The following is a 22,584-nucleotide window of genomic DNA, read 5'->3' on the forward strand; positions in this document are numbered from 1 at the left end:
CGAGCTGAATTTCCCGAGCTTCCGTTTTGTACTGTGTTTGAGCTTGGGAAGGGGGAGAGGAATGCGTGGACGACTCTCTTCCTTCTTTGTAGATAAATTTCGAGGTGAAGGTCACTTCCCTTGTAACTTTAAAGCTGAAACTGGCCCAGACGTAAAGGATAAGAAAGAACAAAGTTGTCCCCTTCAAAATGAGAGCGAAGTTGCTCTGTAGAGAGTTTTATAGGTGTTAGTAATTATTTCCATATTTAGGTTCAATCTGGAAAATGCTTACTAAGAACCCATTCTTAGCTGCAAGGCGCTGCAGGAACTGGAAACACACCGACTTGTGTAGGAAGATGCTCTGCGAGTGTCCCTAAGGAAGTGTGGGGGATGGGGTGGCGAGGGTAGGGTAGGAGGGCACCAGTCTTCCTTGGGACTCAGTTTCTCTATTGGAAAAAAAAAACTGTGTTGCACTTGTAAGGCCTTTTCCTGCTTTCAGATTCTTTGGGCCTGGAATTCCCAGTTATCAAGCATTACCGAGGGGTGGGGGGAGGAACGTTGATGCATCATCTCATTTGATTCGCAAGCTCTATCTACTTTTCTGGGTTCAGAGAGGTTGCGATCTACGTAAAGGTCGTGCAAAGAGTTGACTTAGACATCTGACTCGACTCCAGATCTGTTTGCTTATAACCTCTCCACTATGCTTTTTCCTCATGGCAGAGGCCAATGTAGTCCTGGTCTGGTGGACCCTTCTTATCATGAACGATGATAGCAGCTACCTTTTGACACACTGTCTTTTGCCAGTTTTCAGGGCAGAGAAGTCTTGCTCAAGAAGCTGCAGGAGGACACAGCTCGGCTGAGGTGGTATTAGAGCAGCAGGTCCTGAAGTGGCGGACCTAGCTCTGGCAACACCTACCTCCCTGGTGTGCTTACAGGAAAACTCATCAGGACCTTTGCATCTGGAAAGCTGTGTAAATGCAATAATCAGTGTGAGTCATGTTTACTATATTATCCTTGAGGGGTAGCCTGAGTGTGGGATTCAGGAGAGAAAGCACTTTTTTTTTTTTTTAAATCAGATTAGGGATTTAAAGTTAGGGATTGAAAGTTACTTTGACTTTACTGTAGGTTCTGTTATTGGAGTTTAACTGTCTATCAAATTAATTATAAAGCTGGGGTGGGAACCTCTGTTATGGTCTTCTGTGTCTCAAAATGGTTTTCTTCAGGCTTCTGTTGGGCTGGGAGGCCATTTAGGATGCTGAAAAGGTGAGCCCCATAGTTAATTAGCATCACAAAGGGCTAGGTGGAGTTGTTTAGAGCAGTCTTTGTGTTTCGCCTCTTTAAGTGGCCCAGCTCTTAGTTTGGAGTCAAAGGAATCTAGAATGAACTTGGGTCCTACCCTCCAGGAGCTGGTTTGGGGGAGAGGGGGCAACAGTGACACTTTATGTATAAAATAGCCACCCCTGGGGTGATGCAGCGAATTTCTGTAGAGTTTCTCTTAGTCTATGCCAAACCACCTGACTCTTCCCTTTCTTTCTTTTTCAAAAATACATATGAAGTTTAAGTGTAGTGTTGATTGTATTAACGAATACATTTTAGGTTCCATTTTTAATTTTAAAAAATTGGGTGAGTGTAAGCTGTTATGAGTCTCTCGCCCTCCCCAATTCAGTTTCATTGCTTTTTACTTGTTTACAGCCTTCAAATAATTTCTTTGTTTCTGTCCTCTGTGGTTGTGGCTGTCACACAAAAACTTATCAGGTGAAAATGATGTGATGAAAAGCTCAGCCCAGAAGAATGATAGGTCTAAACTCTTAGAATTTTAATTTTTTTTTTTTTGTGGTACGCGGGCCTCTCACTGCTGTGGCCTCTCCCGCCGCGGAGCACAGGCTCCGGATGCGCAGGCTCAGCCGCCATGGCTCACGGGCCCAGCCGCTTCGCGGCATGTGGGATCCTCGCCGACCGGGGCACGAACCCATGTCCCCTGCATCGGCAGGCGGACTCCCAACCACTGCGCCACCAGGGAAGCCCTAGAATTTTAATTTTTGCAGAGCATGCGTATCCTGGATCTTTTTTTTTTTTGGCTGTTGTAAAATACCCATCCTTTACTCTTGACGTTTACGATGTCTTGTTCCTTGAAATTCACCTTACTGTTGGACACTTATTTTTGAGGTGGTGATGTCTCGGGAGACGGATGTGGAGTGTCATCAGCCGCATGGCAGTGCCTCCCCACAGTCCCAAGGTGGCTTCTCGCAGTCCCACGGTCCCTCCTCACAGCCACACGGCTCCTCTTCACAGTCCCAGGGCACGTCCAGCTCCTCCACCAGCACGGTGCCCACGTCCAGCCAGTCCTCTCACTCCAGCTCGGGTACGCTGAGCTCCTTAGACACAGTGTCCACGCAGGAACTCTATTCTATTCCCGAGGACCAAGAACCCGAGGAGCCTGTCCCTGCCCCTTGGGCTCGATTATGGGCCCTTCAGGATGGATTCTCTAATCTCGGTAAGACCCTTTGTAATATTTTGTTCAGAAAAACAGTTTTAGAAAGTTGTTGCAACAGACAGCTCAAGACACTCCTGGAGTGATTCTGGAGTTTGCAGGTGATGAAAGATGGAACCAAGGAAGCAGTTTTGGGTTGTGCACAGGCTCTTACTTGCTGTAGAGCCCCTTCATTTATACTTTCAACAAACATTAATTGGGTGTCTGCCATGTGTTGTCCATCTGAAGAGGGTTGTGGATCTTTTCCCTAGAAAAACGCTGATTCATGCAAGCTTGCAAACATTTGTCATCTAATCACAGAAACTTCACCACTTAACTCCTGCTGGTGGTGCAGCAGTTTCAGAGAATCAGTTTTACAGTTTCAGAATGGGGAAGGTTATTTGTTGACTCCCTGTTACTTATTTTTATCTCAAATAGCCAACCTTGCTGTTTAAATATACACATCCTCTCTGACACCTGGTTCCAACAGTAAGGCTTTGCTCTCGGTATGTTTTAAGTAGCATTTTTCCTCTGTTTTGAATTAAAATGACCTCTTCATTACAAAAAAAAAAAAAAAGAACTTAACATTAATGGAATAGAAAATAATAATGTTAAGAAATGAATGGCTAATGTACCATTTTGTATCTTGTCACTCACCCTTCCCTTTTATGTCACGTGCAACTTTGATGACTTGGAAAAAACAGTAAAAAATGGAGAAATAATATAGCAATATTCATACATACAACTTTAAATTTAGAAGTAAGCATTTGAAGCTAATTTTTACTCATTTAAGCTATATATTTAAGCTAGGCTTAGGGCTGATGTATGGTGAGTGGGACACAGAAATGGTGAGTTAGGGTGAAGTTGGGTGTATCTCCTTTAAACTTAAGATTACATACACAAAGAGCTTGTTAGGGAGACCAGCATAAAGTAATTGCTCAATAAAGAGAAGCTATAATATTTTATTGTTATTATTTGTTATTGATTCACACCTATCTTTTCTTCTAAATAATTTACAGTTTTAGCTCTTATCCCTTTTGAGTTGATTTTTGTACATGATATGAGGTATTGTCCAAATTCATCCTTTGGCATGGGAATGTACAGTTGTCCGAGCACTATTTCTTTCTTTTTTCTTTTTTATAAATTTATTTATTTTTGGCTGTGTTGGGTCTTTGTTGCTGCACGTGGGCTTTCTCTAGTTGTGGTGAGTGGTGGCTACTCCTCGTTGTGGTGCATGGGCTTCTCATCACCGTGGCTTCTCTTGTTGTGGAGCATGGGCTCTAGGCATGAGGGCTTCAGTAGTTGTAGCACGTGGGCTCTAGAGTGCGGGCTCAGTAGTTGTGGCTCGCAGGCTGTAGAGCGCAGGCTCAGTAGTTGTGGTGCACGGGCTTAGCTGCTCCGCGGCATATGGGATCTTCCCGGGCTAGGGTTCGAACCCGTGTCCCCTGCATTGGCAGGTGGATTCTTAACCATTGCGCCACCAGGGAAGCCCCCCGAGCACTATTTCTTGAAGAGACTACTCTTTCCCCCGTGAATGGTCTTGACACCCTCATTAAAGATCATTTGACCATAAATGTGGGGTTTAATTCTGGATTTTCAGTTCTGTTCCATGGATCTATGTGTCTGTCCTTATGCTAGTACCACAAAATCTTGATTACTGTAGCTTTGTAGTAAATTTTGAAATCCAGAGTGAGTCCTGATTTGTTCTTTTTCAAGATTATTTTGACTACTATGGTTCTTTACTTTTCCATAGGAATTTTAAGATAAGCTTGTCACTTCCTGCAAAGAAGGCAGCTGGAATTAAATCTGTAGATCAATATGGGTAATATTCCCATCTTAACTGTATTAAGTCTTCCAATCTGTGAACATGGGGTAGCTTTCATTTATTTAGGTCTTCTTTAATTTCTTTCAACAGTGTTTTGTAGTTTTCAGGGTACAAGTCTTGCACTTTAAAAACTTTATTCCTTAGTATTTTTTAATGTTTACTTCTTTTCATTGTGATAAAATATATATAACATAAAATTTTGTCATTTTAACCATTAAGTATGCAGTCCATTGGCATTAGTACTTTCACAATGTTGTACAACCATCACCATTATCTATTTCCAAAATTCTTTCCTCTGGTAATTTCTTTTCCCCCCTAGCTTTATTGAGACATATATAAGTGACATATATAACATTGTGTAAGTTTAAGATGTACAGTTTGATACACTTATATATTGCAAAATGATCTCCACCATAGCCTTAGCTAACACCTCCTTCACATCACATAATTACCATTTGCTTTCTTCTAGTTTTACGGTTTCACTTCTTCTGTTTAAGTCCTTAATCGATTTCAAATTAATTTTTGTGAGTGGTGTAAGAAAGGGGTCCAATTTCATTCTTCTGCATGTGGTTATTCAGTTTTCCCAGTACCATTTATTGAAGAGATTATCCTTTCCCCATTGAGTTCTTTTGGTAATTTCTAACCTATTTTCTCTGCCTTTGAATTTACCTATTCTAGATATTTTGTTTAAGTGAAATCATAATATTTGTCCTTTTGTATCTGGCTTCTTTCATGTAGCATAATAGTTTCAAAGTTCATTCATGTTGTATCATGTATCAGAACTTTGTTTCTTTTTATGTCTGAATAATATATCTGAATAATAATATTGTATAAATATATCACATTTTCTTTATCCCTTCTGTTGATGGACATTTGGACCTTTTGGCCATTTTGAAAAATGCTGCTATGAATATTTGTGACAAGTATCTGTTTGAGTCTCTGTTTTCAATTTTTTGGGGGGTATTTAGTGCCTAGGAGTGGAATTGCTGGATAACATGTTTAAGTTTTTAAGAAACCACCAAACTGTTTTCCACAGCAGCTGCACTATTCCATATTCCCACTACTAATGTATGAGGGTTCTAATTTCTCCACATTTCGCCACCACTTAATATCTGTCTTTTGATTTTCATCATCGTAGTAGGTGTGAAGTGGTATCTCATTGTGATTTTGTTTTACATTTCCCTGATGGCTCTAATGATGTTAAACATCTTTTCATGTGCTTATTGGTCATTTTTATGTATTTGGAGAAATGTCTATTCATATCCTTTGCTCATTTTTATTTTACTTTTTTAAAAATCTTTATTGGAGTACAATTGCTTTACAGTGGTGTGTTAGTTTCTGCTTTATAACAAAGCGAATCAGCTATACATAAACATATATCCCCATCTTTGCTCATTTTAAAATTGGATTGTTTGTCTTATTATTGAGTTGTAAGTGTCCTTTTTTATATGGTAGATATAAATCCCTTACTAGATATGTGTTTTGCAAATATTTTCCCCCATTCACTTCTTTTCACTTTCTTGATGATGTTCTTTGATTCACACACATTTTAAATTTTAATTATGTCCAATTTTTATATTTTTTCTTTCGTTTCTTGTGCTTTGGGGTCATATCTAGACAGAATTGCTTAACCCAAGGTTACAAAGCCGTATCACCATTTTTTCTTCTTATAGTTTTAGTTCCTGCAATTAATCTTTGATTCTCTTTTAGTTACTTTTTGCATATGGTGTGAGGTAAGTTCCAACTAGATTATTTTACATGTAGATATCCACTTGTCCTAGCACCATTTGAAAAGACTATTTTTTCCCCAATGAATTGTGTTGGCACCTTGTTGAAAATCAGTTGACTGTAAATGTGATTTATTTTCTGTCTCTTAATTTTTTTCCATTGATCTGTATGCCTAACCTTTCACTAGTACCACACTGTCTTTTTTTTTTAATCTTTTTTTTTTTTTTAGATGTTGGGGGTAGGAGTTTATTAATTAATTAATTTATTTTTGCTGTGTTGGGTCTTCGTTTCTATGCGAGGGCTTTCTCTAGTTGTGGCAAGCGGGGTCCACTCTTCATTGCGGTGCGCAGGCCTCTCACTCTCGCAGCCTCTCTTGTTGCGGAGCACAAGCTCCAGACGCGCAGGCTCAGTAGTTGTGGCTCACGGGCCTAGTTGCTCCGCAGCATGTGGGATCCTTCCACACCAGGGCTCAAACCCGTGTCCCCTGCATTAGCAGGCAGATTCTTAACCACTGCGCCATCAGGGAAGCCCCCACACTGTCTTGATTATGATAGCTTTGTAGTAAGTTTTTAAATTTTTATTTATTTATTTATTTTTGGCTGCATTGGGTCTTTGTTGCTGCGCGTGGACTTTCTCTAGTTGCAGTGAGTGGGGGCTACTCTTCATTGCTACTCTTCATCGCGTGCTTCTCATCGTGGTAGCTTCTCTTGTTGCGGAGCACAGGCTCTAGGTACGTGGGCTTCAGTAACTGTGGCACATGGGCTCAGTAGTTGTGGCTCGTGGGCTCTAGAGTGCAGGCTCAGTAGTTGTGGCACATGGGCTTAGTGCTTCACAGCATGTGGGATCTTCCTGGATCAGGGCTTGAACCTGTGTCCACTGCATTGGCAGGTGGATTCTTGACCACTGTGCCACCAGGGAAGTCCTGTAGTAAGTTTTGAAACTGCAAAATGTAAGTAAGCCCTTTGTACTTCATTTTCAAGATTGTTTTGCTATTCCGGGTCCTTGCTTTTTCATAGGAATTTTAGTTTGAGCTTGTTAATTTCTGCAAAGAAGGCAGCTGGGATTTTGATAGGAATTGTGTATAGTATGGGAGTTTTGCCATCTTAACAACATTAAGTCTTCCAATCCATGCACATTTACATAGGTCTTTCAAATTTTTTCCAACAATATTTTGTAGCTTTTAGAGTATAAGATTCGCGCTTCTTTTGTTAAATTTATTCCCAAGTATTTTATTCTTTTTATGCTATTGTAAATGGAATTATTTTCTTAATTTCATTTTAGGTTGTCCATTGCTAGTGTGTAGAAATACAAGTGGTTTTTGAATATTGATCTTGTATCCTGTAATGTTGCTGAACTTGTTTATTTGGGCTAATCTTTTTTAGTGGGTTCCTTAGGATTTTCTACATATAAGATTATGTCGTTTGTGAATAGGATTAGATAGATCTGCTTCTTCCTTTCCAATATGGATGCCTTGGCTTTTCATCTCCCTCTCCCTCCCTCTGTTAACTGTCCTGGCTTGAATCTCTTACATGGAATAGAAGTGTTTTTTTTTTTTTGTGGTATGCGGGCCTCTCACTGTTGTGGCCTCTCCCGTTGCGGAGCACAGGCTCCAGACGCGCAGGCTCAGTGGCCATGGCTCACGGGCCCAGCCGCTCCGCGGCATGTGGGATCTTCCCAGACTGGGGCACGAACCCGTGTCCCCTGCATCGGCAGGCGGACTCTCAATCACTGCGCCACCAGGGAAGCCCCAGAATAGAAGTTTTAAGAGCAGACATCCTTGTCTTGTTTGTGATGTTCCTCTCTCCTGTCACCATCTCAACTGTGCCCCATTCTTCACTACTAGAAGAAGGGGCCCATCTTCCTGGGGTTCTTACTCCTAATTGCCTCACTGAGAGTTTTGGTCCCTTTGCCTCCTGCCTTGCTGTCCCTGCCCTCCTCCACACATCTTTCCTGAGGGCTCCTCTAATGAGCCAAGGTCAGAGCAGGCTCTTCCATGGGCAGCCTCCCCTTCCACTCTCTGTCCATCCTCCCTGGACTGTTGGTGTCCTGATAAAATCTCCATGCCTTTCCTTCTCAACTGTCCCAGAAGCTCCTGGTTTCTAGTAGAAATACCATGGTTCATTTATACCTTTCCCTGTTAATAGATGCTTAGGTTGTTGCCAGTGTTTATTCCTGCAAGCAAGACTGCAATGAATGTCCTTGTCTCCTTGGTCATTTGGACAAATGTCTCTCTAGGGTAGAGCCTTTGTTGAGTTGCTGGATCATAGAATGGGCATGGCTTTACCTTGTAATGGGTACTGCCATGTTGCCTTCCAAAGGGCTGTTCAATCTATCCTTCCTGTCTTGCCTCATGAAGCCTTTTTGATAGTCCCAGGCAGAGTTGCCACAGCCTTGCATCTGTGCTTTCCCTCGAGAGTCTACCTGCTGTATTGTTGTTGCTTCCCTGTTTGTCTCCCAACCAGACTGCAAACTCTTTAAGCGATTAATTTAACTTTTTGAAGAGGTTATATTTGCATTAGGTGCAAAATTGAAAACAGGTGCAAGGCCTTCATCCAATTTCTGTCTTTCCCCCAACTACCTCCCAGGATTGCTGATTTCTTATGTAGCCTTCCAGAAATATTTGGTGCACATATAAGCAACTAAGTATCTATGTGTTCTTTTTCCCCCCTTTATTATTTATACCAACTGTAATTTACAACACACTGGTTGTAACCTGTTGTTTATGTTTAACAATGTATCTTAGACATTCTTCTATCAGAATGTAAAGATCCCCATTTCTTTTGTAGATATATAAATTTATTGAACTAGCCCTTTACTAATGGACATTAAAGTTGTTGCTATAAGAGTAATGCTATAGGTCTCCCCTGGTGGCACAGTGGTTAAGAATCTGCCTGCCAATGCAGGGGACATGGGTTCAATCCCTGGTCTGGGAAGATCCCACATGCTGCGGAGCAACTAAGCCTGTGCTCTAGAGCCCAGGAGCCACAACTACTGAAGCCCGCACGCCTAGAGCCCATACTCCGCAACAAGAGAAGCCACCACAATGGGAAGCCCACACACTGCAACGAAGAGTAGCCCCCGCTCACCGCATCTAGAGAAAGCCCGTTCGCAGCAATGAAGACCCAATGCAGCCAAAAATAAATAAATAGATACATAAATTTATAAAAAAAAAGGAATAATGCTATAGTGAATAACCTTGTACATATGTCCTTATGTCCTTTCGTAATACATATGATTCTGTCTGTAGGATAAATTCCTAGAAGTGGGATTTCTGGACCAATGGGTGTGTGCACATATAACTAAGGAATTGAGGTGAAATTCACATAACATAAAATTAACCATTTAAAAAACTTATTTATTTATTTATTTATTTATGGCTGCATTGGGTCTTTGTTGCTGTGTGTGGGCTTTCTCTAGTTGCGACGAGTGGGGGCTACTTTTTGCTGCGGTGCGCGGGCTTCTCATTGCAGTGGCGTCTCTTGTTGCAGAGCACAGGCTCTAGGCGCGCAGGCTTCAGTAGTTGTGACATGCAGGCTCAGTAGTTGTGGCTTGTGGGCTCTAGAGCACAGGCTCAGTAGTTATGGTGCATGGGCTTGGTTGCTCTATGGCATGTGGGATCTTCCCAGACCAGGGATCGAACCCATGTCCCCTGCATTGGCGGGCAGATTCCTAACCATTGCACCACCAGGGAAGTCCCTAAAATTAACGATTTTAATGTGAACAGTTCAGTGACCTTTAGTACATTCACAGCATTGTGCAACCACCACTTCTGTCCAGTTCTGAAATATTTCCTTTACTCCAAAATGAAACCCTATATCCATTAAGCAGTTACTCCCCATCCCTTCCTCCTCTGCCCCTGGCAACCACCAATCTGCATTTCATATCTATGGATTTAACTATTCTGGATATTTCATGTAAATACAGTCATACAGTCTGTGGCATTTTGTGTCTGGCTTCTTTCACTTAGCATAATGTTTTCAAGGTTCATCCATGTTGTAGATGTATGAGTTTTAGCTTTATTCCTTTTTATGGGTGAAAAATAGTCCATTGTATGTAAATATCACAATTTGTGATATCACAATTTGTTTATCCATTCATCTATTGTAGGACATTTGGTTTGTTTCCATCAACTTTACAGATATTAGGGAAATAGTCCTTTGATTGTGGCATGAGTTGGTAATATTTTCCCTAGTCTGTCTTTCCGTGAACATTTTGCTTGCCTACCATAAGCATTGCCCTAGGTGCTGGAGCTGTATTCGTAAACAAGAGACTCAAGGCTGCCCTTCTGGAATTTGTTCTAATAGGGGGATGCCAGGAGACAATATACAAATAATCAAGATAATTTTCAGTTATAGAGGGAAGCAGAACAGGCTCTTGTGATTATGGTGAGTGGGTGGTGAGCTGGGAGTGTGCTTATACAGAAAGCTGAGTGGAAGATGATAATTTGCAGACACAAAAGGCAAGATGGCCATTCAAATCACTGGGAATGAAGAATTCAAAGGCCACAAGGGAGGTTGAACCCAGCATATTTGGGGCAGTGGAAGGAGGCCAGTGGAGCTGAGTGTAGTGATCAAGGGGAGAGGTACAAGGTGAAGTTGGGAGGGGGGCAGGGGCCAGATCCTGAGCATCTAGCCTGCCATGCGGAGTGTAGATTTCATACTAAGTATGATGGGAAGCCTCAGGAGAGTAATAAGTAGGAAGTTATTATTATATCATAAGTATTTTTCCAAGTCATTAAAAATTATTTGAGAATTTTAATGACTGCTTACATTTCATGGCTATGTATAAACCATAATTTGTTAAACTCGTTGGAAATATTTGGTTTTTTTCTCCCCACTGATTTTGAGTCTTATAAAATCTTGATGGACAAATCTATAATTTTGATTGCCTTCTTAGGCTATTTTCCTACAAGCAGATTTTATGAACAGTTTTTAAAGGTGTTTGATACATGAAATTCAACAGCCCTCTGGGGTGTGCTTTTGTGTTACAGAGTGTGTTAACGACAGCTACTGGTTTGGGAGAGATAGAAACTGTGAATACTGCTTTGATGAACCCCTGCTGAAAAGAACCGATAAATACCGGACTTACAGCAAGAAGCACTTTCGGATCTTCAGAGTAGGTGGCAAATATCCATACATTTGGGAGAACTGGTCATCTAGACATCACTCTTAGTTGTCTCCCCACTGAAACACTCCACCAGTAAAACTTTGAAATAAAATGTTTTCTGTTTTAGGAAATGGGTCCTAAAAACTCTTACATCGCCTACATAGAAGATCACAGTGGGAATGGAACCTTTGTAAATAGAGATCTTGTAGGGAAAGGAAGACGCCTTCCTTTGAATAACAATTCTGAAATTGCACTTTCAGTATGGAGTAATAAAGGTAATATTATTATCTTCTGGTTACTGGAATTTTTTCTTCCTGTATAAAAGGAAAAATGACATTGTGTCCTTTGCAGAATATGGTTAGGTACATAAAGTAAGTAGGTTAGTATTCAAGATTCACCTCAATCCTAGTTGCATTTTTTTTTTTTTTCCGGTATGCGGGCTTCTCACTGCTGTGGCCTCTCCTGTTGCGGAGCACAGTCTCCAGATGTGCAGGCTCTGGACGCACAGGCTCAGCAGCCATGGCTCATGGGCCCAGTCACTCCACGGCATGTGGGATCTTCCCAGACTGGGGCACGAACCCGTGTCCCCTGCATCGGCAGGCGGACTCTCAACCACTGTGCCACCAGGGAAGCCCCCTAGTTGCATTTTTTAACAATCAAAAGTTCTATTAAGACAGATTTTCTAAGGTTTAATTGGTTTGATTAGTTTTATTTAAAGCCATATGCTTTAAATTATCATTTTGCTTAGTTATCATTCATTAATTGATTCACTTTTATCACATCTGTCTTAGCTATCTATGAGTTGTTATTTTAGGCCATTAGTTCATCCCTTCCCCCTCTTTTTCTCTTCCTTCCTTATTCTTCCCTTTCTTTATTCCTTTCGGTCATTAATTTCTGCATATATTTATTGAACTATTATATATAACCCGGCATTAGGCTATGGGTTTTTCTGTAACAATCTCAATTTAGACCTTCCACCTTCTTAAATATGACATGGTTATCCTTTGAAAGTGGAGATGTTTATCATCATTATCGGGTAGTATTTTATAAGCATTTATTCCTAAAACTTCATGAATATCACATCTAAAATGAACAGTTGTTATTCGGTGTGGATAAAAACAACCTACAGAATTAAATATAGCTCACAGTGATTTTGAAATCTTGGACACGAGGAATACTCTCGTTTCTTTAATTTGAAAAAAAACTCACAGAACTTCTCAAAACTATCTGAGAGTTGAGCGACTTGGAATGGTATGTGTTTGTGTGGATAACACCTTAAAAATATAGATTCCCAGAGGCACTGTCCCATACATCCTGATCCACTAGTTCCAGGGATTTAAAAAATCCTGCCCAGGTGATTCTCATGCAACCAGTCTTCAGACTGACATCTCAGAATTATGGCTATTCTGGACATCCTGTAGTACATTTTATGATTGCCTTAGTTTCTCCTGTTTTCTAACTTTTATTTCCTGTCTGATAATTATAGTCAGGACAGCTGCACAGGCTTTTGCTGTTTGTGAGCACCTGGTTGAGGTGGGCAACTGGTTGCTGAAATGTGGCCTGTCCTCTACTTGACGAGTGGTGTGCCATCTTTTTCTAATTGTTCTATCTGAAGGGCACCTTTTCTTATTTGAACAGAAGTGTTATGTGATCTGAAGCTGGCCGTGATGGAAATCGATCAAACTGGTACTCTGGGGCTTCCCTGGTGGCGCAGTGGTTGAGAGTCCGCCTGCCGATGCAGGGGACATGGGTTCGTGCCCCGGTCCGGGAAGATCCCACATGCCGTGGACCGGCTGGGCCCGTGAGCCATGGCCGCTGAGCCTGCGTGTCCGGAGCCTGTGCTCCACAACGGGAGAGGCCACAACAGTGAGAGGCCTGTGTACCACAAAAACAAAACAAAACAAAACAAAACTGGTACTCTGCAGACTGATTCAGCCTATTGACATTCTTTTAGGCCTTTGCTGATGTTTGTGCTTTAATATGAAAATCCAGTTTTCTTTGAGAAGATGGACTATCTGGCCATACTTGAGCATATTATCCCTAATTTGAGGATTTGCAGGTGCTAAGTAGAGACTTCCTCCTTTAGATGGATGATGTTTTCCTGTTCAAGTCTCCACTGATCCATATCTTACACTCACTCCAGCCTTACCTGTGTGTATGACCTTCCTGGCTTGTGTAGGCAACTGAGTTTACAGCCCCTGAAGTAGACCTCGACACTTGGGAAAATACATCTCCAGAGCCCCTCAAATTCCCTGATTCTCAAGTGTCACTGTAACATCTAGGTTCATCAGTATCAATAAGCAGGGAGGAACGGTTGTATCCTACGTAGCCAGCAGGTCTCATTCATTAGGCAGCTGTCTGCCTTCTGGGGACCAGCCTGGATTGAAGCATGCTGAGCTGGTTCAGATTTAAATGCCAGAGACTGGATCTCTAGGTTATTCCAGGGAGGTCAAGACCCATCACCTGAAATCTGAGAAACTCAAGGGTCTTAACAAATTTCACTCTTTCCAGATATTATAGGCAGTTGAAAATTTACCACTTTGTAGAACTGGAATGTTTGATAACTGATTGCAGGTTTGGCCCAATGGATGGTTAAATTATGAAATGAGCAGTTTTTTGGTTTTCTTTTTCTGAGTTACAGGCCGAATAATGAAGAAATAAAGGGGATTTTTTTGGAAAGTGTTATTTAGTTAATTTTACAAGTAAGTTCAAGGTGGCTTGCACTATAAAATACCAGCTAGGTAAAGGTAGAAATGGTTGAGAGAAGATAATACTAGTATGTGACCTCTGGCCTGATTCTTTTGGGATATTTACTTGCCTAGAACATATTTTCTAGATTCAAACTAATTGCCTTTTGCTTCTGGGCCTGAGCAATTGATAACTGTTCTGAGGTCAAAGAATAAGAATAACATTTATGTATGAGTTTCCTGCATTATAGTGAGAATGATGCTGTGTGTTTCCATTGTGGAATGAAGCTTGTCTGTCATCATTTTTCAAGGGTTTCACGACATGCATTAGCCTAGCTAAATGATTTCTTTGGGGTTAGATGTTAAATGGAATTAAGAATGATTTTCTTATATTCCATATGTTTACTAAGTTATAGGACCATTTATCTTTTCTTTATCAAATGGATTAATGAGACCTATTTCTGCCATTTTTTCCTTAGTTTTTGTATTTTTTGATCTGACTGTAGATGATCAGTCAGTTTATCCCAAGGAATTAAGAGACGAATACATCATGTCCAAAACTCTTGGAAGGTAATTTTTTTTTCTTATGGAACTTGCACTTAATTTCTTTCTAAACTTTTGTCATTGGTTAGTTTTTTGTTCCTGGTTTTATGGCATTCATTATGTATTCATTACATTTGTAGGGTACTTATTTGTGATAGATATGTTATTGACTTACAATGATCAGCTGAGTAGCTTTTCTTTATAAATTTTATTGGTGATAACTTTTTAAAAGCAGTTTTATTGAGATATAACTTGCATACCATACAATTCACCCATTAAAAAATATACAGTTCAGTGGTTTTTAGTATATTCACAGAGCTGTGAAGCCTTTACCACAATCAGTTTTAGAACATTTTCATTACCTTCCATAAAGAAACATTTACTGCATTTCTTTTTTTTTTTTTTTTTAATTTTATCTTATCTTTGTCTGCGTTGGGTCTTTGTTGCTGCACGCAGGCTTTCTCTAGTTGCGGCAAGGGGGTGCTGCTCTTCATTGCGGTGTGTGAGCTTCTCATTGACGTGGCTTCTCTTATTGAGGAGCACGGACTCTAGGTGTGAGGGCTTCAGTAGTTGTGGCTCACAGGCTCTAGAACGCAGGCTCAGTAGTTGTGGCACATGGGCTTAGTTGCTCTGCAGCATGTGGGATCTTCCCAGACCAGGGCTCCAATCCATGTCCCCTGCATTGGCAGGCAGATTCTTAACCACTGCACCACCAGGGAGGTCCCAGCAGTGGTTTCTTAAATGGCACCGAAAGCGCAAGCAACGAAAGAAAAAAATAGAAAAATTAGACTTCGTCAAATTTTAAAACTTTTGCCTCAAAAGACACTATCAAGAGAGTGAAACACAAGCCATAAAATGAGAGAAAATACTGCAAATGATATATCTGATAAGAATCTAGTATTTAGAATAAAGAACTTTTACAACTCAACAACAAAAAGATAACCCAATTTAAAAATGGGCAAAGGACATTTCTCCAAAGAAGATACAGAAATGGCCAAAAACCACTTGAGAAGATACTCAGCATCATTAGTCATTAGGGAAGTGCAAATCAAAACCACAATGAGATGCTGCTTCACACCGATTAGGATGGCGATAATAAAGAGATGGAAAGTGACATGTGTTTGTGAGGATGCGGAGAAATTGGCACCCTTATGCACTGCTGTTGGGAATGTAAAATGGTGCAGCCACTGTGGGAAATAGTTTGATGTTTTCTCAAAAAGTTAAACAATTACCATATGACGCAGTAATTCCCCTTGTTAGGTATATACCCCCCAGATTGAAAACAGATGTTCAGCAAAAACTTGTGCACGAACAGTTCACTGCAGCTCTATTCACAGTAGCGAAAAGGTGGGAACAACCTAAGTGTCCATCAACAAAAGAATGGATACACAAAATGTGATATATCCATAAAATGGGCTATTATTTAGCTATAAAAAGGAATGGAATACTGATACATGCTACAGCATGGGTGAACCTTCAAAACATTCCAAGTGAAAGAAGTCAGACACAAAAGACCACATAGTGTATGATTCCACTGATGCGAGATATTCTGAGCAGGCAAATCCATAGAGAGAGAAAGCAGATTAGAGGTTGCCAGGGGCTGGGGGCAGGGAAAAAGGAGAGTGAACACTTAATGGGTTTGGGGTTTCCATTTGTGCTGATGAAAAATTTCCAGAACTAGATAGAGGTGATGGCTGCACAACATTGTGGATGTACTTAATGCCACTGAATCGTACACTTTAAAATGATTATAATGGCATGTAAAGCAACTATACACCAATTAAAAAAAAAAAAGAATCTTTAAGATAAAGCAAAAAAAAACCCCACAAAACAAAAACAAAAAAAAAATGTGATTTTTGTTCATGTTAATAGGATTGACAAAAAAGAATGATCACAATGGCAAATTTTGTTATGTATATACACAATACATAGTAAAAAAGATGTCTTGGCCACCCCCTCACCCCATCCCCCAACCCACAGTGGTTAGAAAAGTCTACTTGCGGCAGGTAATGGGTGACTGATGCTTGATTAACTGTACTGGGTGTCATCCTGGGTAGCAGTCCTCCTCCATTTTAGCATCCCAATTAATTGCAAATCTTCAGGAGCTTGCTGCAAGCAGATTCATGGTGCACTTTTGGTTTCTTATGTATTGTGATTTTATTTTGGGTGCAATTCATGGCATCAACTGCTTACGCACTTCCTTTGAAGACAGAGGATAAGAAAGAAGAGAAATGGATCAGTGAAAGTAATTCATTTGCAGTTGCTGTTTACTATTACTTGTTTCAGGCACTCATTTTTAACTTGGACTTGGTTGTATTTGGTCTTTCTCTGGCCCCTGGGATAAATCATTTCTCTCTGATTTGTTCTTAGTGTCTTTCTGAGAGTTTCACAGTCTGGGGTGACAGCAAGACCTAAGTCTATATGACTCAGCTCAAAAAGTGGCATTTGGAGCTGACTCAGTGTTGCTGGATGGTCCCTATTCACTTATGCCTTTGACATTTTACACTGGTGAGGTTTCTGAAAACAGAGACAATGGGCTGTCTTTAACTCGAAATGGTTGAGGCCAGTTCAGGAGTGGTGGGTCTCAGGATTAAAAACATTTTGACCGTCACGTCACTTGCTGTGTTTTTCCCTGTAGTGGCGCCTGTGGTGAGGTGAAGCTAGCTTTCGAGAGGAAGACGTGTAAGAAAGTAGCCATAAAGATCATCAGCAAAAGGAAGTTTGCTATTGGCTCCGAGAGAGAGGCAGTAAGTACCCTTGTTTGTGGCTGTTTGGTCATTCTTAACACTTCTTACCTTCCCCAAATAATTTTAGAGTGGTGATTTTCAATGTCAGGAAGGATTTATTGCTCAGAATTTTTATCAAAGAACATTGAAAATTTTTGAGTATATTCAACTAATCTAAACACTTACTTATAGATAATTTGGTTCCAAAAATATTTGGTTATACATTATAATACACATAGCAGGAACTTGTTTTTGCTTTTTTTTCCCCTTCCAAGTTGTTACAAGACTGTTTTTACAATAAATGAAAGGAAATTAGGAAAAAAACAAATCCAGCCATATCCCCACCACTGTAACCCCACAGCTGTTTTCAGTTTTCTCCTTCCTTCTAGTCTTTGTTCCTATGAATTTCTATTTCTAGATGGTTGAGATCATATTGTGTATACAATTTTGCTTTTTCACATAAACATTAATATATATACTTTTCCCTAATATATCCTTTTTGATGATCGAGTCTCTGTTTCACCAATTTTATCATAATTTATTCAGCCACTTCTCTGGTTGATCATTTAGATAAGTTAGGTCATTTAGGTAATTTCTAATTCTTTGCTCTTCCTGATAACGTGGCAATGAATACCTTCATGTTTATAGATTTTTTAAAATCTTAATTAAATTATTTTAAGTCTCTTTATATGGTAACCATTCATTTTATTACATTTTCTGTAATACACGCTTATGCGTTGCTGAAGTGGCCAAGTGTATTTGTCTTTCAACACATGACCCAACAAAGTAATGTAAAACATAGCCTCTAATCACGTTTTCCTTTGTGGCCAGCTGTTTCTGGCTATTATACTCTAACATTCTTTAAAGATCAATTTCTTTTTTTTTTTCTCCCTAGACAATGCCATTCTCACACAGCAAGAGGAATTTCCTTTCAGTGTTCACATTGTTATAGATCTTTCCCCTGTAATTCTGGATTTGTTTCCCATTTTGGGGGGAAGAAAATAACCTACCAGATTCTTAATGACTTGGAGCACAATTTTACTTCTTAATTTCATCTTTCAAATCCTATCGGACTCTTTAGACCTCTCCATCATCAGAGTACACCCGGATTTGGTAATAAGTTTACCAGCTTACAGGAAGAGGCAGGTTTTTAAAATTAAACATCTGGGTTTCTTCGCTGAAGTCCATTTTACATAAATATGTAATTCTATATCCTCTTTGCTTGTGGAGGGTGTAGCCCGTGAGGTTGAGTAACTCGAGTCATCCTTTTGGAATTGTAACGGAGAGCAACTTCGCTACCCTGAAGCCTCCTCTCCTTAGAGTCTCAGTAAATATCTCAGCTTGCACTTGAAATTGGAACCTGGGTCTGCTCTATTATTAGAAATGTGACTTGATGTTTTCTTTACACATTTTAATTGAATACCTTCTTGTCTATGGTTTTTGTTTGTTGTATCATTTTTATGAATGTAAGCAATTCCTCAGTTGATGAGACAAGCAGAGCTTACCAGGTCAGTGTGAGAACAGTGGAAACACACTTTGTTTCTGGTTGTGGGAACTGCAGCAAGTGGCTTCCTTTCTCTGAGCCTCAGTTGTTCCATCTGTGAAACTGGGATACTTTTAGAACCCAGTTCACTTGGATTATGAGGCTTACGTGAGATGACCCATTTAAATAAAGAGCTTGGCATAGAGCCTGGTCTTATTGAATGCTTACTATTTGCCAAGCATTTTGTAGGGTGATTTTAGGTGAGTTGTGTAATTCATCCACCTCTGTGCCTTGATTTCTCTGTATGAATAGTGGTGACTTTGGAACTCAGGCAGCCTTTTTTTTTTTTTTTAAATCAATTAATTAATTAATTTAGTTTTGGCTACGTTGGGTCTTCGTTGCTGCGCGAGGGCTTTTTCTAGTTGTGGCGAGCAGGGGTTACTCTTAATTGTGGTGCGTGGGCTTCTCATTGCGGTGGCTTCTCCTGTTGAGGAGCATGGGCTCTAGGCAGGCGGGCTTCAGTAGTTGTGGCGTGAAGGCTCAGTAGTTGTGGCTCGCGGGCTCTAGAGCACAGGCTCAGTAGTTGTGGCGCACGGGCTTAGTTGCTCCGCGGCATGTGGGATCTTCCTGGACCAGGGCTCAAACCCATGTACCCCGCATTGGCAGGCAGATTCTTTTTTTTTTTGCGGTACACGGGCCTCTCACTGTTGTGGCCTCTCCCATTGCGGAGCACAGGCTCCGGACGCACAGGCTCAGCGGCCATGGTTCACGGGCCCAGCCGCTCTGCGGCATGTGGGATCTTCCTGGACCAGGGCACGAACCCGTGTCTCCTGCCTCGGCAGGCAGACTCTCAACCACTGCGCCACCAGGGAAGCCCTCTTTTTTTTTTTTTTTAATAAATTTATTTATTTATTTGTTTTTATTTTTGGCTCTATTGGGTCTTTGTTGCTGTGCGCGGGCTTTCTCTAGTTGTGGTGAGTGGGGGCTATGTTCGTTGCGGTGCGCGGGCTTCTCATTGTGGTGGCTTCTCTTGTTGCAGAGCACGGGCTCTAGGCATGAGGGCTTCAGTAGTTGTGGCTCTCGGGCTCTAGGGCGCAGGTTCAGTAGTTGTGGCGCACAGGCTTAGTTGCTCCGCGGCATGTGAGATCTTCCTGGACCAGGGCTCGAAGCCGTGTCCCCTTCATTGGCAGGTGGATTCTTAACCACTGCGCCACCAGGGAAGCCCCGGCAGGCAGATTCTTAACCACTGCGCCACCAGGGAAGTCCAGGCAGCCTTTACTCAGCTAAATTGAACTGTAAATATTTTCTGAATATTGGTTATCATTATTACTAATAAACTCTAATGTTATTTTTTTTCCAAAGGATCCAGCACTCAATGTTGAAACAGAAATAGAAATTTTGAAAAAACTAAATCATGTAAGTACTGCCATAAAAAATGACCCATACTTAAATTCATTTATGTCAAAATATGGGGAGAGTGCAAAGCACTTCAGTGTAATAAAGCTAGTATTAACCTGGGTTCCTTAATTGTGTGTGTGTACGTGTGTGTTTGTGTGTGTATGCATGCATGCGTTTAGCTATCATTTAGCTGGGAAGAGCTTTACCCTGAAATTTTGAAAGGACAATACTTTTTTTTTTAACATCTTTATTAGAGTATAATTGTTTTCCAATGTTCTGTTAGTTTCTGCTGTATAACAAAGTGAATCAGCTATACATATACATATATCCCCATATCCCCTCCCTGTTGCGTCTCCCTCCCACCCTCCCTATCCCAGCCCTCTAGGTGGTCACAAAGCACTGAGCTGATCTCCCTGTGCTATGCGGCTGCTTCCCACTAGCTATCTGTTTTACATTTGGTAGTGTATATATTGTCTATGCCACTCTCTTACTTTGTCCCAGCTTACCCTTCACCCTCCCCGTGAAAGGACAATACTTTATAAAGATTTTTATGATTAAACAATTATGTGATATTTCCACTGAGTTAGTTCTGGACCAAAAGACACAGTAAGTCTCCTAAATATAATGTCTTAAGGGTGCTTGATCAACTGATTATGTTTGTGGAGACAATGCTCATTTGATACATTTTGTTTAATTATACCTGAAATTTTCACAACTCTAAATACCTCTTGATGGTGCCGATTTCCATTCACCTCAGTTGGAATAAATCAAATGAATCCAGGGGTATCCAATAAGTACGACAACATCCTGGATGATTAAACGGTGCCTGTGGCCTCATTGAGTATAAATAGTTCTTGTCTTTTTTGTGCAGTGATGACCTTGTCTCAATGGAAAGAACCTAAAGATGTGAGAAGAGAAAGTTGTACTAGTGGGACTGATCCCATCTTCCTTTTTATTCTTTCTGTTTTGTCATTAATTCATGGGCCCCCATGCAGTCCTGAGCTAGGTAGGCACTGGAGTTAAACTTGAAATGAAACCTTCAGTCTGTCCAGCTAAGGATTGTCTGATTCTGGTTCTTAACCTCCAAACAACAAAAGGTTTCTTCTCCCTTCTCTGACCTGCTCAGACCGTCCTAACAGCAAATAGAAACTAAGAACAACATCACAGGGACACAGTAATTCAATAGCTTCCTTTAGAACTCATGATGGATCCGAAAACCCATAAGAATGTGAGTGGCTGACCTTCCTGCTTGACTTTCTTCTAATGCCCTTGCAACTTCTTCCTCTTCCCTGCATTCACCTCCTTTTTCCATGGGATCTGGAATCTTGTTAAAGAGAGGAGCCCTCTAATTTTCTGGGGTGGTGTTGCTTCAAACATCCCCCAAAGGTAAACACTTAGAATCCTCAGAGAATTTTCTCTGATGTCAGAAGATCCCCAAACGTAACATTTATACAAATCCAATGTCTGCTTCAGAGGAGAGGAATTTAAAACCCTAAAAGAGATCTTTGGAGGTATTTGTTGGCAATTTACAGGGGCACTTGAAAGCCCTTGGGAATTAAAGGTGGGCTCATGAGTGCATTTTGATGTTTGGGGACATCTTTGGGGACAAAGATGGGCTCATGAGTATGTTTTGATGTTTGGGGACAATGAGTAGAGCCTAGCAGAGTCCAATAGACCCTGGCCTTTGGAGTCCGGTGTTGATTTATCAATTGTCAAATGTTTGTTGTGCCAGCCTGTTTTTTAGGCTCCGGGCAGTGAGCACAGATGGACTTGGTCATCCCTCCTCTTATGTGGCTTCAGTGTAGTGGGAAGACAGACCTGGGTTCCCATCCTTGCTCTGAGCATGTCATTTCACTTTGCAGAGCCTCTATTCCCTCATCTGTACAGTGGAGACAGTAGGATACTTACCTCAAAGGTCAGTGTGAGACTTGAATGAGATGTGTTCATAAAGGTTCAGCACAGGGAACACACTAGGGGAATGACAGTGATCAGTAATTCCCTACCCTTTGCCCTGTAGGACCTAAGTGGAGGGTCTGGGTTGGTGGCTTCTGGTTTCTGAGAGACACTTTCAGCTGTGACAGCTGCAGCCCATGGCCCTGGAGATAGTGGGGACTGGAGACAGCCCATGATGGCTCCATCTAGTGGGGGCCTGTTCTTGCTCTGTCAGCTCCCAGCCCCACCCATTCCCAGAAGGGCACTGCCAGTGATGAAGCCAAGCAGACCAAGCAGTTTCCATTCCTTCCTCTCATCTCCTATTCCTTTTCCATGTGTGTGTCTTTTCTTCTGCTTTTCATTTTATCAAAATATCACATGCATCTCCCTCCCTGCATTTTAAAACTCTTGCAGCATTTTTTTTTTTAGCGGTATGCGGGCCTGTCACTGTTATGGCCTCTCCCGTTGCGGAGCACAGGCCTCAGACACGCAGGCTTAGCGGCCATGGCTCACGGACCCAGCTGCTCCGTGGCATGTGGGATCCTCCCAGACCGGGCCACGAACCTGTGTCCCCCGCATCGGCAGGCGGACTCTCAACCACTGAGCCACCAGGGAAGCCCTCAGCTTTTTTTTTTTTAAGAATTTTTTAAAAATTAATTTTTTTTGGAGTATAGTTGCTTTTCAATGTTATGTTAGTTTCTGCTGTG

At 41.2% G+C, this 22,584-nt stretch overlaps 1 protein-coding gene across 4 annotated transcripts in view; it reads left to right on the top strand.

The window, feature by feature from the left end:
- The window catches only part of CHEK2 (checkpoint kinase 2), a 42,232-nt gene that overhangs the window by 326 nt on the left and 19,322 nt on the right, over window positions 1–22,584 (top strand). For 2 of the 4 annotated variants that reach the window (XM_033412715.2, XM_004283772.4), the window contains exons 2-8: window positions 784–968; window positions 2,146–2,473; window positions 10,993–11,117; window positions 11,236–11,383; window positions 14,275–14,365; window positions 16,977–17,085; window positions 19,910–19,963. In XM_033412715.2, the coding sequence (XP_033268606.1) occupies window positions 2,152–2,473; window positions 10,993–11,117; window positions 11,236–11,383; window positions 14,275–14,365; window positions 16,977–17,085; window positions 19,910–19,963 (849 nt within the window). In that variant the 5' untranslated portion in view covers window positions 784–968; window positions 2,146–2,151. Of the gene's footprint in view, window positions 1–783; window positions 969–2,145; window positions 2,474–10,992; window positions 11,118–11,235; window positions 11,384–14,274; window positions 14,366–16,976; window positions 17,086–19,909; window positions 19,964–22,584 lie in introns of those variants that run through there. The other 2 variants (XM_033412716.2, XM_033412719.2) reach the window with 2 other exon arrangements.

Source organism: Orcinus orca, chromosome 15 (assembly GCF_937001465.1).
Source record: "Orcinus orca chromosome 15, mOrcOrc1.1, whole genome shotgun sequence".
NCBI lineage: Eukaryota > Metazoa > Chordata > Mammalia > Artiodactyla > Delphinidae > Orcinus > Orcinus orca.